Source organism: Hypanus sabinus, chromosome 19 (genome assembly GCF_030144855.1).
Source record: "Hypanus sabinus isolate sHypSab1 chromosome 19, sHypSab1.hap1, whole genome shotgun sequence".
NCBI lineage: Eukaryota > Metazoa > Chordata > Chondrichthyes > Myliobatiformes > Dasyatidae > Hypanus > Hypanus sabinus.
Window position 1 is genome coordinate 73,717,141 of NC_082724.1, and position 17,597 is coordinate 73,734,737.

The 17,597-nt window shown below is 38.8% G+C and overlaps 1 protein-coding gene across 2 annotated transcripts in view; it reads right to left on the reverse strand.

The window, feature by feature from the left end:
- The window catches only part of LOC132378060 (peregrin-like), a 55,497-nt gene that overhangs the window by 13,037 nt on the left and 24,863 nt on the right, over positions 1-17,597 (reverse strand). Inside the window, exons 7-12 of one of the 2 annotated variants that reach the window (XM_059944730.1) lie at positions 14,120-14,431; positions 11,555-11,845; positions 10,411-10,558; positions 5,823-5,956; positions 4,449-4,564; positions 934-1,088 (exon numbers count right to left, since the gene is read on the reverse strand). In XM_059944730.1, the coding sequence (XP_059800713.1) occupies positions 934-1,088; positions 4,449-4,564; positions 5,823-5,956; positions 10,411-10,558; positions 11,555-11,845; positions 14,120-14,431 (1,156 nt within the window). Of the gene's footprint in view, positions 1-933; positions 1,089-4,448; positions 4,565-5,689; positions 5,957-10,410; positions 10,559-11,554; positions 11,846-14,119; positions 14,432-17,597 lie in introns of those variants that run through there. The other variant, XR_009506878.1, reaches the window with a different exon arrangement.

Genomic DNA, 17,597 nt, shown 5'->3' on the forward strand with positions numbered 1-17,597 from the left:
ACTGTTTCTGGGCCTTGCTCCACACACTTAGATTTAAGAACAGTTATTAGCCCTCTACCATCAGGCTTTTGAACCAGAGGGGATAACTTCACTCACCCCAACAATGAACTGATTCCCCAATCTATGGCTCATTTTCAAGGACTCTACAACTCATGTTCTCAATATTTATAATTATTTTGTATTTGCACAATTTGTTGTCTTCTGCGTGTTAGTTGTGTCTGTCTTTGTTGTAAGCAGTTTTTCATTGATTCTGTTGTTTCTTTGTGTTTATTGTGAATGCCCTCAAAAATGAATCTCTGAGTAGTACATGTGTACTGTATACTTACATAAATAATTCATAAACTTACAAGTAAAGTTTTTTTCCGATCTTGTGTAGTGGCCCTTCCATACCAGAGGAGGTGCAAATTGAATTGAAATTCAACAAACATTCCTACTCTTTATTGTGGAAGAAAGACCACAGAGAAAGCAGCTGAAGATTGCTGGGCAAAGCACATTCCCCTAAAGAGCTTCTACAAAGATGTCCTCAGGCTCATGTGAAAGAAGCCTTCAGAATTACAAGGATTAAAGGAAATAATGACTTGCAATTATAGTCTTTCATATCCATTCCAAAGTGTATGAAAGCCAATGTAGACTTTTAAAATTGTGATACTGTAAGTCCAGCAGGCAATCTGTGCACAGAAAGCCATATAGACTGCAAGACCATGCTCTGAGAAGTAGATTCTACTGATTGTGCTTATTCAACCATAAGATAAGGCCATTCACCCCATCGAATCTGCTAAGCCATTCAATCATGGCTGATTTATTTTCCCTCTCAACCCCAAGGGCCCTGAGTACCCATAGTGATTCTACAGTATTTCAAGCTGAAATGGTTCAATTCTTAGCCACTGTACATTCACGTCGTATAAAGAAGAAAGAAGAATGTTCCCAACTTACCATGTTCTCTTGTTGTCAAAGAAAAGTACAAGGTAGAGGTGTTCCCGTGCTTCCACTGTCATTTGTTCTCCCAGTTTGAGCACATCAAGTGGTGGAACGGGAATAGGAACACCGTGATGGTATAGTCCTTCCCGAGGCATCTTTGGATCAATTATCTGTAGAAGAAAAAACAGAGACACAATCAGATATTGTTAAAAAAGTTCTCTGGAGTCTTTGCACATATCACACTCTTCTCTTCAGCTACCAACTAATGTGAATTTGAAATATGCATTTTATATAATCCCATTGCAGTAAGTTCAGTGGTGACAAATAAATGTTGTATTTTCTAATACACACAGAGGTCACTTTATTAGTTACACCTATACACCTGCATGTTAATGCAAATTTCAAATCAGCCAATCATATGGCAGCAACTCAATGTATAAAAGCATGCTGACATGGTTAAGATGTTCAGTGGTTTTTCAGACCAAACATCAGAATGGGGAAGAAATGTGATCCAAGTGTGGAATGATTGTTGGTGCCAGATGGGGTGGTTTGAGTATCTCAGGAACTGATGATCTCTTGGGATTTTCACGCACAATAGTCTCTCGAGTTTACAGAGACCACGCATTACAACAATGGCGTGCAGATGAACATCTCTGAATGCACAGCATGTTGAACCACGAAGTGGACGGGCTATAGCAGCAGAGGACCACAAACACACAGAAGTACACTCAATTTATTAGGTACAGGTGTTAGCTAATACAGTTTCCAATAAATATTATACGTGATATCAATTATTTAAGGTTAAGGAACTATTAATGTTTCCAAGATTATTAGACTTTAGTCAATCAATCAATAAATGGGTAATTTTTTTATCATCTGTATATGCTTCCAATCATACATCAGCTGAAGAACAGATGTGATGAGAGACATTAATAAGCATGCTTTGTCTAAAGTTTCACATTATTTGACATGGATATTTGAGGTTAATTTCTGAAAAGGGCAATCCAGCATTATTTTTACTTGGCCACCCTGATTATCTTTTAAATGATTTCATTCACAGCAGTGAAACATTTGAGGCCAAGATGCAGCACAAAGATAATGAGGCAAAAGCTGGTGGCTAAACTATATGGTCTAGCTATGCTATTTTCCTTGGAGTTTTTGGCTAAAACAGATTTTTCAAATGAAACATACAGTATTCTAAAATGACCTTTTTCTGCACTGTGCAGAAAATTTGGAAAGCTTAATTTTCCATGCTATTCTAAATGATACTCTGTTCCCAGGCATTGAAAGTAATTGGATAAACTAATGGTCAATCATGTCACATTGAAGTAACCGACTGAGATAGATTTGAAGCACATAATTGGTGCGTAAATATCCATCACTCAATATACTTTCTGGCAAAACTACCATGCTTTTCATAAGTTCTGTTTACTTTGCCTTTTAAACAGATTGTGTTCCCTGAGTAAATTAACTTTATTTGCTGGATAATCAACTGTTTGGTTCAGGTCTAGATATATTGCACTTTGCCCCCAAATCTGAAGCTGTTTCAGCATTGTCAGAAGTTAACCACTGATCTGTAAAATAGATTTCTCTAATCTGGATAATAATGGCATCAGTTTAAACCAAAATTATTAACTATGTATTATTTGGACATACAAATCCAAATGTTACAAATGTTATCCCTCAACAGTACATTTTACAGTTTAAAGTTCATCATACCGTAAGTTACAATAAACATACAAGCTCAGGTTCAAATTTAATTATCATTCAACTATACATGAATATAGCGAAACGGAACTGCGTTCCTTAGGGGTCAAGGTGTAAAACACATTACCAACAGCACGCAGCACAAATAGCACATATGGTTATGATACAGAATATAAACAAAAATGCTGGAAACACTCAGCCATTAGGCAGTATCTATGTAAAGAGAAATAGAGTTAATATTTCAGATTTAATACCATTTATCAGACCTGATATATTAACTCTGTTCTCTTTCCACAGATGTTCCCGAACTGCGGAGTGCCCCAGCACTTTCTGTTTTTACTTCAGGCTTCATTGTTTCATTTACACATAAATATGAAAATATTATTCAACAACTTTGTAGCAATATTATAGCAGTGTGCAGAATACATCTACAGGCAGTCCCCAGGTTACGTACGAGTTCCGTTCCTGAGTCCGTCTTTAAGTCAGGTTTGTACGCAAGTCAGAACAAGTACATCCAGTATTATTTTGCGTCAGTTAGTCGAACGTTTGTCTTAGTATATAGTATATATTTTACCTTTCTATGCATATAAAACACTTAAGAAACATATGTATTCCAATAATTAAAGCTGATGAAGGGTTACAGCCCGAAATGTCGTCACTACCTCCTCCCATAGATGCTGTCTGGCCTGCTGAGTTCTGCCAGCATTTTGTGTTTTAATTAAACCACTGCTTTGCTTAGTAATAATTGCAGCTTTCATCGGGGCAGGGCCTTTCACATGCTCCAGTATTCTCACTTTATCCGTTACCCTTTAACATTGTTCCGATCGTTGACCAACTGTAGCCTAACGCTTTTCCAATGACCGATGGCGTTTCACCTCTTTCCAAACACTTTATTATTTCCACTTTATCTTCAATTGTGATCACTTCCCGTCAATGGAACAGAAACACTGCGGGCGGCGGGTCCCATCCTGCACCGGCTCCCGAGGTCCGCTGGATCCTAAAGACCACCACACTGAATTCCCCGGGTCCTAAACTCCACCGCACTGCAGCAGGTTAAATGGGACAAGTGGGGGCTGTGATGGGTTTGGGTATTTGATCCTCCACAATATTCTGCATGGGAATTTAAACTGCAGAACTAGAGGTGGCAGTGTTTTTTTTTTAACGAGGTCTAGTTGCAAGCTCAACATCAACCCGGCATGGATGGTACAGGAGTCATTGGATTGACATCAACCCAGCATGGGAGCGGTCTGTCACTAAATCGAACTCGGGAACCTCGAGCCCGGTGCTGATCTCACTGTGCCACCAGCCGACCGGAAAAGTGGGGGGGGGGGGGGTCAGGGTGAATCTTACTAAGAAAAATTTAAGCCAAATACAAAGTTACACACTCAACACGGTGTCAACGGCAACGACTTAAAATGGCAGATAGCTTCTCCTTCCTCGGTTTGTAAGTACGAGTTGTCCGTAAGTCAGTCGTTTGTAACTCGGGGACTACCTGTATATACATTTATACCTAATCTGCATTAAAAGAATTAAAGAAAATGGAATGCATTTTAAAATGGTATTAAATAATAACTATATTCATTGTATCTGAATTTACTTATAGACAGTGGTAAATATTTTGGTTCACTGATGAGCTTGAAATATTAAAAATGGGCTTTACTCATTAAGAAAAAAAGGAAAACACATATGTCTTACCATGTACATAAAATGTAGACATTTATAGCTTAAGCATCAGTAATCAAAAGTTTTACATGACATAGAAGTATCAAACGGTAGCTCCGAAGCAAATGTTTTGCTATCTCATTCATTCCCAAAGGACATACCAGAGCTGGATAGGATGGGTATCCTCTGCACTTTGCCCAGACCAAATCCAGTGACTCCAAAGGACTATCCTCATCATCTGATATCCAGCCAGCTGACCTGCTCAATCCTTTGCGCACTGTTAAAAGAAAGATTTAACAGTGAAGAATTTTAAAACGTAATTCTTTATGCAGTTGTATCAAGAAGCAGAAATCCCGACTGCATCAAAATACATTTAAAATTTGTTAATCATTCATTTTGAACCTGAGTGAATATAAATTGGCTTGCTACATTCAAAATTGTGCTTGTCTTCATGTCCACATATAATAAAGTTAAAATGAGTAAACCCACTGGTGGAGCACACTAGACAGAAGGCACTAGGAAATAATAGCTGAAAATAAAAATCATGAGCTATCAATATTTTGAATAAAAGTCGCAGCTGGACTGATGTTTGAACTTCTTCTCAAGCAAAATCAAGTTGGACCCACGATGAAAGTCCACGTAACACATGCAAAAGAAGGATCTTTGCGTTTGGAATTTGAAATATCTTCACAACAAGGCTAGAAACCAAAGAGACTGCAGTTACATCCTAAGCTTCACCCACAATTAAATTTTACCTTTTTCCACCAATTGATACGACACTAAGAAGGTTGACCTTAGCAATACATGGTCTGATATTTTTTGCATTATAAAGGGAGGAAAGATCATGCCGAAAAACAAATATCCGATCATCTGAACTGGCCAGAGTAATTCAACCATATGTTAACCACATACAAGTTTATTAAAAAAAACAATTGCTGGAAGTTGCAGTAACAACATAAAAATGTTAAAAACAGAAATCATGTATATCATCTGCTCCAAAGAGGAAAAATGTGTTCCCCTCATGGCTGCAAATACTAAATGGATCTGTAATCAGAAAACTGATCTACCTCTTCCAGTGATTGATTCTTCAAGCAATCTAGTGATTGCTGTTGTCCCAAAGTTTTATATTGGCCTTAAAGTAAAATTTTAGGTCTTACATTGTTTCAGATTGAAATTACATTTTTGATGCATATGGAAGATTGCTTTTCTTACAACATGTTGTTATATATTATAAGAAACCATGCAGCACATTTAATACACCACACAATATATTACACAGTCAGTATACACACTATATGTGCACATCCATGCCTTTTTTCATATACTCTGCTACTAAAAATACTACTGTGGATGTCAGACTTGCTAGAACATATCACTTTTACTTGATTACCTCTTCACCTACCTCATTGAGAAAATACTTTAATCTTCCTTGCTCGTCAGCACCGTTTGTGTTTATGACTTGACAGAAAGAAAACGTTTTAGAACTTAAGTGACAAATAGTAAATCTTTTTTACCCCCTCCATAAATGGACTCACCACCATGTGCATGCCTGCTTGATCCGATTGGATAAGATTCATTCTCTGTACAAGATGTGTCTTCACTGCTATCCTCATGGAAATTAACTCGGGAAAATGAAGGCTTCCCTCGACCCTGCTTTGAAGGGGTTGTGCTGGTATAAGAAAAGTGATAAATTTTAGGATACACTTCTGTCAGGTTCAAGTTACTGTCATCTGACTACATATACAACCAAATGAAACAACATTCCTCTAGAACATGGTGCACCTGCAAAATATATAACACACAGAGCACATAAACCAAAAATTACCATAAATAAGTTAATAAAATATAATTCAAAATGCATACAGCACAGGTAAACAGTAAAGAATACAGTAAACAGCTTACTGTCCTAGTGATGAGACATGGTGGTGGCAGGGTATTCATTAGTCTCACAGCCTGAGGGAAGAATCTATTACAGAGTCTGGAAGTCCTATTTAAAAGCGTTTGATAAATACTAACTTACATTAATTCACTACTTTACTTGTCTCTCACGGTTGGACACTACTTTGGTGATTCAGGTTCAGTCCTGACCCATGTGTAATCTGTACTTTCTTTCAGCTACGTATGGGTTTCCTCAGGTGCTTTATTCATAATGCAAAGGACAATGGTTAACAGGTTAATTGGTGCTGATGACTGGTGGGAGGATCCGCCAGTAGTTGATGGCAAAGAAGAGAGAATAGGGTTACAGAGATATATATCAGGAAATGAGACTGATGGAGAAATTATGAACCACAATGGACTTGGTGGGCCGAATGGCCTCTGTCTACAGACCTTAAGACAGAGGAGCAGAATGAGGCCTTTCAGCCCACTGTCTGCTCTGCCATTCCATCACAGCTGATTTATTATCCCTTTCAAACCCATTCTCATGCCTTCTGCCTGTAATCATTGATGCCCTTACTAATCAAGAACCTATCAACCTCTGCTTTAAATACAAACCCCATTTCCAGAAAAGTTGGGATATTTTCCAAAATGCAATAAAAACAAAAATCTGTGGTATGTTAATTCATGTGAACCTTTATTTAACTGACAAAAGTACAAAGAAAAGATTTTCAATAGTTTTACTGACCAACTTAATTGTATTTTGTAAATATACAAACATTTAGAATTTGATGGCTGCAACACACTCAACAAAAGTTGGGACAGAGTTAAAATAAGATTGAAAAGTGCACAGAATATTCAAGTAACACCGGTTTGGAAGACTCCACATTAATCAGGCTAATTGGTAGCAGGTGAGGTATCATGACTGGGTATAAAAGTAGCGTCCATCAAAGGCTCAGTCTTTGCAAGCAAGGATGGGTCATGGCTCACCCCTTTATGCCAAAATTCGTGAGAGAACTGTTAGTCAGTTCAAAAGGAACATTTCTCAACGCAAGATTGCAGAGAATTTAGGTCTTTCAACATCTACAGAACATAATATTGTGAAAAGATTCAGAGAATTCAGAGACATCTCAGTGCATAAAGGGTAAGGTCGGAAACCACTGTTGAATGCGTGTGATCTTTGAGCCCTCAGGCGGCACTGCCTAAGAAACCATCATGCTACGGTGACAATTATAGCCACCTGGGCTCAGGAATACTTCGGAAAACCATTGTCATTTAACACAGTCCGTCGCTGCATCCAGAAATGCAACTTGAAACTGTATTACGCAAGGAGGAAGCCATACATCAACTCTATGTAGAAACGCCGGCGAGTTCTCTGGGCCTGAGCTCATCTCAGATGGACCAAAAGACTGTGGAACCATGTGCTGTGGTCAGATGAGTCCACATTTCAGCTAGTTTTTGGAAAAAATGGGCGTCGAATTCTCCGAGCCAAAGATGAAAACGACCATCCTGATTGTTATCAGCGAAAGGTGCAAAAGCCAGCATCTGTGATGGTATGGAGGTGCATCAGTGCCCACGGCATGGGTGAGTTGCATGTATGTGAAGGTACCATTGACTCTGAGGCTTATATTAGGATTTTAAATGTTGCCATCAAGGCGACGTCTCTTCCCGGTACGTCCATGCTTATTTCAGCAGGACAATGCCAGACCATATTCTGCACGGGTTAAAACAGCGTGGCTTTGTAGACACAGAGTGCGTGTGCTTGGCTGGCCTGCTGCCAGTCCAGATCTATCTCTTATTGAAAATGTACGGCGCATCATGAAGAGGAGAATCAGACAACGGAGACCATGGACTGTTGAGCAGCTGAAGTCTTATATCAAGCAAGAATGGACAAAATTTCCAATTGCAAATCTACTACAATTAGTATCCTCAGTTCCAAAACGATTAAAAAGTGTTATTAAAAGGAAAGGTGATGTAACACAATGGTAAACATGCCTCTGTCCCAACATTTGTTGAGTGTGGTGCAGCCATCAAATTCTAAATTCGTGTATATTTACAAAATACAATTAAGTTGGTCAGTAAAACTATTGAAAATCTTTTTTTTTGTACTTTTGTCAGTTAAATAAAGGTTCACATGAATTAACATATCACAGATTTTTATTGCACTTTGGAAAATATCCTAACTTTTCTGGAAATGGGGTTTGTATATACAATGACTTGGCCTTTATAGTGACCTGTAGCTATGAAATCCAGATTCACCGCTCTCTGGGAAAAGAAATTCCTCTTGACCTCTGTTCTGAGGCTGTGCCCTCTGGTCCTAGAACAGCCTTTCCACATCTAGGCCTTTCACTATTCAATCGGCTTCAATGAGATCTCCCTTCATTCATCTAAACTCCAGTGAGTACAGGCCCAGAGCCATCAAATGTTCCTCACACATTGTAAGAAAATATGAAAATACACATTACTTCTACAAGCTTACACTGAGATAGCACGAAGTGTTGCTTTCGTGAAATCTGCGGTAATATGCTGAGATACAAAGATTAAATTTAAACTAATTTGCCCTTCCCATATTAATCCAGCCATGCAATGATTGCATGGAAGGAAAAACCACTATAATTCAATGATTAGCTTGTCTGCCATAGAGAAGTAATATTACATGAAATAATTAGCATTGTGACTCAGCCTACATCATTAATAGATTGCATCGTTAATATATTGTTAACATTGGAGTCCATCAATAATACACTGTAACAGTATTTTTCACTCTCCACTCCTTTGCAATATACACTCAGTGGCCACTTTATTAGGTACACAAGCTCATGAATGCAAATATCTAATCAACCAATCATGTGGCAGCAATTTAATGCATAAAAACATGCAGTGGTTTTACAGACCAAACATCAGAATGAAGAAGAAATGTGATCTAAGTGCCTTTGGCCGGGAATGATTTTGATGCCAAGCAGCAGTATTTTAAAAACTGCTGATCTTGTGGGATCTTCATGCACAACAGTCGCTTAGAGTTCACAAACACAGAAACAAAAACAGAAACAAAAAAAAATCCAGTGATCAGTCGTTCCGTGGGTGAAAATGCCTTGTTAAAGAGAGGTCAGAGGTAAACAGGCAGACTTGTTCAAGCTAACAGGAAGGTGACAGTAACTCAAATAACCATGCATTACAACAGTGGTGTGCAGAAGAGCGTCTCTGAATGCACAACCTTGAAATGGATGGGCTACAGCAGCAGAAAGTCACAAACATACAGTCAGTGGCTACTTTATTAGGAAGCCCCTAATACAATGGCTACTGAGAGTATTGCTCTGTGCAAGGGTAATTTGAATTCTGTGCATTTAAAATATATGCTTATTTGTAACAACTAACAGCATCTTCATAATACATCTAATCACATCATTAAATAAATTAGTAAAACATTGATGAACTGAATAACTAGATATCTTATTTTGTCTGTTAACTATAATACCTTCTGTTTATGAACCTTTACCTGAAATAGAAGTTGGCCATTCTGACTCCTGAGCCCTCTCCACTATTCAATAAGATCATGGTTAACCTCGTAATTAGGCTAACCACATTCCAGCATATACCAGGAACTTCACATCCTCTTGTTTAGGGAGAATCTATCTAGGTTGTCTAAAAGGCTCTCTATCCGTCACCTTGTAAGAAGTTCCAAAGAGGAAAACTGCTCCTCATATGATGAAATACGGCCTTTTACGTCACAAACACTTGAATATAGAATCTTAATTAATTTAAACAATGAAGAAAACCTCAAAACACCAACCTTTCCATTCAGCATTAGAAATACCAGCTGAGCAGTGACATATAGTACATCTGACCTCACAGCCTGGCCCTGGAGCTCAGGAAATCCATCAATGGAGTACGAGACAAGTAAATAGACACCCAACCAACAGTACATCCTTCATTTCTGTATTGCAACATGCAAACGCAGAAGTCCAGGACATGCTGAGTGGAGGAAGCACCTTGTTGACAGTTCTGTTCCTGGCAAAGTTCATAATGTTTTGGTCTATTGCTTTGAATGAGAATTTCATGTATTTATTTGTAGCACACTTATGGCCATTATATTCAGCTCATACTATTTACGTATTATGTCTGCATTTGAGTTGAGAGGAAATGCTTGCATACTTGAACTGGATTTAATTCCTGTGTAATGGCAGAGCAAGTTGCTGAATTTCACAATTACCCAATACCTCAGCACTGAATGTACAAACAAACCATTACCTGGTGCGATCTGAAGCTGCGCTGCTACTTGTGCTGGAACTGGACTCTGTGTCTGAACTGCTACGTGGTAGACTTCGTTCATTCCGGTACACTCGGAAACTTTCATTCACAGGTTGGCTCCCCCCATCAAACCCATTTGTTGGCAACCCTGAAAAACAAAGCAGAATGAAAAGATTTACTATCATATTGAACACACAACTTATTTTTGCTGTAACACACAAAATGCAGGAGGAACTCAGCAGGTCAGGTAGCATCTATGAAAATAAAAAAAGAGTCAACATTTCAAACCAAGATCCTTCATCAGGATTCATTACTGGTGGACTTCTTCCTCTTAGTTGCTCACATGGTTCTACAATACCCATACCTGTGTTGATAAATAAATGAGCTAGTTTTTGGAAAATAACATTCCATAACGTGCTTCCCATATTAAGAATATCAAATAAGCACTTTGAGTTAAAAAAGTAAAGAGAACTGAAGGAAAAAAAAAACAAAGATTTCACAGTACATGAGAAGCTAAGCATTAAGGATTTCTTCTGTGTATTCTTCTTTTAGATATCAGAGAGCACATTTGTTTTCTGCCTTCTGCATTTAATGTCAACTTTATGTACTTCAAGAATGGGTAGAGTCTGGTTGGTTCAGTATAAGCATTTTTATTATTAGCTGAAGAATGAGGTGTCCGGGTTTCAGTTTTCACTTGTGAAATAATCCAGGCAGTAACAACGGGTTACCAATTTACACCAAATTATAGTCATCTTGTTTAGATTCACAAGAAGCTAGGCTGAAACAAACAGAAGTATGCTTTAGATGGGAACTACATGGCTCACTGTCATGTGAGGCAGCTTCAACCACAGTGGCAAGACACTAAGTGGTGAGAGCCTCTCAGAAATCCATCACAAAGGAAATTGAGAACCGGTTCAAATTCTGTCCATGAAAATGCTGATTCAACAATACATCCCCCAGAAGGAAATGAAACATAAAATAAATTTTAAAATGTTCTACCTCTCTACTATGAATGCAGATTAACATTTTAGGCTGTTGAACCATTAAGACAAAACTATTTAATCAAGATTACCTTCAGGCATTCATACATTTAGCATTGAAACAAACATCTGCTTGAAGCATTTGAAACAAGGACCTTCTTTACCTATGTGTGCGTTGCCACTAGCTGATTTATCACTATCACTTTCAGAGGTGGTGCTCGGACTACGGCCTCGCTTCCTTGGCTGGTTGGACCTTGTCAAAGTTTGGGTTGCTGCTGCAGGATTCTGAGGACTGCTGTTCTGATTTGGCGGGACCTGAAATTCACGATGTTTTGGTGGTCGCCCTGGCCGTTTAGGCAAACCTACACATTTATTTTTGGATTTTGCAGTGAAAAGGAACTTCGTCCGTCTACCAACTTCTGCCGCTGATGCTGACGAGGAAGTAGTGCCAAGACCTGCAGAGGAAAGATTAAGGCAAAGTAGCTGAAGGCAATCAAGTTAAAGCCAAAGATTTGTGATCCTTGAGGTGAAATTTCAAATCGTACAATCAACTTTGATTGACTAAGTAGTAATTTGTAAAACCTTCCAAAATTATTATTCTTTTGAAAAAAAATCTACACAACAAACAAGACCCTGCAACAGATTGTGAGGACTGCTGTGAGGATCATTATACCAGAAGCGCTGGGCTTGCAGAGTCCTTAGCATAGTCATGGATTCCTCCCATCCACCCCACAATCTCTTTGACCTTCTACCATCAGGCAGAAGGTACTACAGTAGGAACAAGGTCTGTTTGGCTGGGTAACAGCTTCTTCCCCCAGGGTAGGAGACTTCTGAATGCCTTGATACTACCCAGTACATATTATTTATGGCAGTGCCATTAGAATTATACTGTTGTATATTTAATGCTATGTTGTATATGCCCTTTGTGTCAACTTATACATCTACAGATTTTAAGTATCTGTTAATATTATTCCATATGCTGTATGTGATATATGTACTGTGTTGCACACCTTAGTTCCAGAGGAACTTTGTTTCATTTAGCTGTATACATGTGTATGGTTGAATGACGATAAATTTGAACATTTTCCTTGTTTGATAGAACTGAGCCAACATTCCTGTTTCACAACAGCATATAATGGCAAAAGTTTCTACGAAAGTCATCCAAAACCAGTAAGATTTTGATTCAGTATGGAGTTACAAAGGGAAAAAAATTCTAGAAAATTATCAAAAAAATCATTCAAATTTACTGCCAGCTGCCCAGTGGAATGCCCGCAATAATATTCAAAGTGATCTCCTACGGAAAGAAAGTTTGCCACAACATACTGTGGAGTGACCTACAGAAGTTTGGTGCCAAGAGCAAACAAGGGTTAACATAATTTCACAAGCACTACCAGCAGTCTGCAGCTAAGTTGTAGGATCCACTTTAACCAGAGAGTCATCTTACAAGACTCACTGATATGCAACAGAACTCAGTTGTATTTCAACACTCAACTTCAACAGCAAATGGATTAAAGCCTGCATCAAAACAAGGAACTCATTCAAGAACAAATGTAAGGAAAGCTTCCAGTGTTCTGCTTCCCTTGAAGGACATGGACAGTTCTCAACAGTATCTAAGTGTGACATGGATGATGAAGGACAAGGACAGCTTCCTCCCCCAATCAGTGAGACTACTGAACTCCATGTCACTTACCCAAGACTCAAAACTTATGAGCCAGTAGCGTTATGCTGTTTACTTTTTAAAACTTGTGCTGTTAATGCACTTGATGATAAATGTCAATCTTCTGGAATATATTTTATTATTTATTCATTAATTTGTGGTAATATTACTTTATGCGTTGTGAGTTAAATTTACTGTGTTGTAAACCTTGGTCCGGAGGAATGTTGTTTCGTTTGGCGGTTTATTGTTAAATAACAATAAACTTGAAGTCACTTAATGAGGAAGATGCAAAATCAAACCCTCCTCTGCCTATGAATGTGGCAACCTGGATTAAACAATGAACCAAATCATCAAAACCTACCTTTAATACAGATTTTGAGATAAATTCTTAAAATCCCTCTCAAACATTGCGATACAGTGGTTATGAGCCCGAAAATCAATTTGTAAATAATGTCCCAAACTTTTGCAAGAACATATCCCCTTGCCAAACTTTAAAATCTTATAACTGTTAAATAGTACATGTACGTTGAGTATAATTTCAATTCATAAATGCACGTTATCTGCCTTATTAACAGCAGAGCTATGCATGTCCTTCCATTCTATTTACATGGTGAAATATCTGCTCCCTCAAAGCTAAACTAGAAAACTTTAAATCATGAAAAGCTCTGAGAATGAGCATTTTAGCATGTGTTGTTAAATATGCCAATGTCTATCAAATGTAATATCTGAAATTAGGTGAAAAACCTGAAGAAGCCATTTGCTTTTAAAAAGACTACAAAGTATTAACCTGGAACAGGCATTTAATTTACGAGATGAATGCTAGTCTATTAAAAACAAGCAACCTTTAGAGTCACATACTGTATTACAGGCAGTACCAGCAAGTTCCAAGACTCAATCCCAAGAGACTGGCCTTCTCAAAACCTAAGCAGTCTCCATGCCAAACTACAGCAAATGTAGCTCTTGCTTCTATTCACAGAACCATTTTTGAAGCCTGAGCCAATTATTTTTTTTATTATTTCTCTGAAGATTCAGGTGAATAAAGCGGATAATTAAAGGCTCTTTTCATCCATACCTTTTCCAGTCTCGTGGCTACTGCTTTCCTCAGCAGCACTGTCCGTCTGCCCATCTTTTCCCGATGGGTTAAGTCCGGCTGTAGACCCTCGACCTGGTACGCCATGCCGCTCTGATCCCGCATTTTGCTCTCTATGCTGACCAAGTTTCCGTCGAATCATAGCAACCTCTTTTCTCAAGAGCTTAGCCCGACGTGACCTTCCATTGCTCTGTTTAATGGAGCCCATGGTGTCCAGTTTATTGAGAAGTACCTTCAATTGTTCTTCCAATGGCATATGTGATCTGTTCTCAGTGACCAACAGCCGATCTACTTCTGTTAAGACACAGTGATCAAAACAGAGACATTATTTGTGCAGGAGAAAATGAGAAAGACAGAAAGAAATTAGGAAGAAAAATAATAACTGTGAGGGATAGTACTGTAAAGATGTGACTCAGCCACATTAACAAAATTCTTCAAGCTGAGCTGTTAAGATTAATAAAGCAGTAACACAAGGTCTTCGACAATGCACTTTTAGAAAGAAAGATAAATTAGCTTTATTTGTCACGTACATTCAAACATCAAAACATTCAGTGAAATGTGTAATTTGCATCAAATGAAATCGATGAGGATTGTGCTGGGCAACCTACAAGTGTCAAAGTTCAAAGTACATTTATTATCAAATTATATATACATTGTACAACCTTGAGATCTGTCTCCTGACAGGTAGTCACGAAACAAAGAAACAGAAAAATTAACAAAAAAAGACTGTCAAACACCCAATGTGCAGGGGGAAAAAAATAACAAATTATGCAAACAAATTACATGCAAGCAAATAGCATTATGAAGTCCACAGAAGAGTGTACCTACTGACCCTTAGTTTAGTGCAGAGTGGAGCAGTGAATTGAAACGGCCTGACCCACACCTGCAGTCCCAACACCTGACCCTTTTAATTGTCATCCAAACATTAATGCCCCCCCCATCTCTTCCCACTGATCTTCCTCTTGGCACTTAACCCTTGCAAGTGCTACACCTGCCCTTACACTTTCTCCCTCACCACCACTCAGGGCCCCAGACAGTCCTTCCAGGTGAGGTGACACTTCACCTGTGAGTTGGCTGGTGTGGTATACTGCGTCCAGTGCTCCCGGTGTGGCCTTTTATATATTGGTGAGACCCGACGCAGACTGGGAGACCGTTTCGCTGAACACCTAAGCTCGGTCCGCCAGAGAAAGCAGGATCTTCCAGTGGCCACACATTCTAATTCCACGTCCCATTCCCATTCTGATATGTCTATCCATGGCCTCCTCTACTGTCAAGATGAAGCCACACTCAGGTTGGAGGAACAACACCTTATATACCGGCTGGGTAGCCTCCAACCTGATGGCATGAACATTGACTTCTCTAACTTCTGTTAATGCCCTTCCTCCCCTTCTTACCCCATCCCTGATATATTTAGTTTTTTTTCTCTCTCTGCCCATCACTCTGCCTGTTCTCCATCTCCCTCTGGTGCTCTCCTCACCCTTTCTTTCTCCCTAGGCCTCCCGTCCCATGATCCTTTCCCTTCTCTAGCTCTGTATCCCTTTTGCCAATCACCTGTCTTGCTCTCAGCTTCATCCCACCCCGTCCAGTCTTCTCCTATCATTTCACATTTTCCTTCCCCCCCTACTTTCAAATCTCTTACTATCTTTCCTTTCAGTTAATCCTGACAAAGGGTATCGGCCCGAAACTTCGACACTGCTTCTCCCTATAGATGCTGCCTGGCCTGCTGTGTTCCACCAGCACTTTGTGTGTGTTGCTTGAATTTCCAGCATCTGCAGATTTCCTCGTGTAGGGCACAGCAACATCAGTCTGGAAATTTAAACTTGTTTTTGCATAATCCACAAGTCCCTTCCAGCAGGAAATTATAGACCTTTGCCAAACTTCCCAATTCTGGTCTAGAATAGTTATATTAATTACCACATTCCTTCAGTGTCAAGGTTGAAGTCAGTATCATAGACTAGAACTTGAATCACATACACATCTGTAACACTGCGACCATATTGAAAGTTATTTTAATTGAATATACAAGGGGTGATTGATAAGTTCGTGTTCTAGGGTAGAAGAAGTCAATTTTAGAAAACCTAGCACATTTATTTTTCAATATAGTCCCCTCCTACATGTACACACTTAGTCCAGCAATCGCAGAGCATATGGATCCCTTCTTTGTAGAAGTGGTCCTCAGCAGAGGTGATTGATAAGTTTGTAGCCTAAGGTAGAAGGAGATGAGTTATTAACGTCGAACTTTCTGCATTTTCACTCAAAGAGTTGAGCTTCATGTGCATGTAATGAGACCGTCTTGGACCTCCAGGTGTTCCACAGCAGGGTGATTGATAAGCTTGTGGCCGAAGGTAGAAGGAGATGTGTTAGACAGCTCTCATTATATGCACGTACAGTCCAACGCTTTGAGTGAAAATGCAGAAAGTTTGAATTTAAACACGCCTCCTTCTACCTTAGGCCATGAACTTATCAATCACCCTTCATATGTAGTGAGGGGTTTGGAGATTGGTATATTTTTCAAAAATCCAAATACAGGTGGCTCCTGCTTTTCGAAAGTTTGATTTACGACAGCTGGCTGTTACGAAAGACTTACATTAGTACCTGTTTTCGCTAACCAAAGAGGATTTTCACTTTTACGAAAAAAGATGCCTGCTTTATATGTGTGTTTACCCCGAGAAAGACTACAATGACCGTGAAGCCTTGTGCGGGCAGTTGTTTGCGCATGCGTGTATGTGCCGATGTTTTTTCTCCAAATCGACTTTGGTTCGCTGCCTTCCCAAGTTTGATAAGTGAAACTACACTGTACCTACAATATTTCTACTTTATATAGGGTGTAAATTTATTATATCATTCCTGCTTTTACTATATGTTAGTGTTATTTTAGGTTTTATGTGTTATATGCTTTGATTTGGTAGGTTATTTTTTTGGGTATGGGAACGCTCAAAACATTTTCCCATATAAATTAATGGTAATTGCTTCTTCGCTTTACAACATTCCGGATTACAAACAGTTTCATAGGAACGCTCTACCTTCGGACTGCGGGGGAAACCTGTATCTAAAAAATTACTTTAAAACTCAATATTCAATCATGCAGTTTTGTAATACTATTTGGTTTTTTATTTTTTTTATTATTTCATTTAATGATGTTGTAAACTGAGTCAAGCTACTATCAAGAAATATTCTCTTCAATAATTAAGCCCGAAATTTAATGAATAGTCTAGTAAAATTATGGATATAGGGAATGCCCTGGATTTGGCCTCTGGTGTGTGCTGACTGAGCTGGTCTCAGTGTGGGTTTGAACTATAAGGCATGAACTCATTTGTGATAATGGCAGAAAGGCTTTTGACATGCCTTGTAATGCACACACAAAATGTTGGAGGAACTCAACAGATCAGGCAGCATCTATGGAGAGGAATAAAAAGTTGAGGTTTCAGACCAAGACCCATCATCAGGACTTCATCATGAT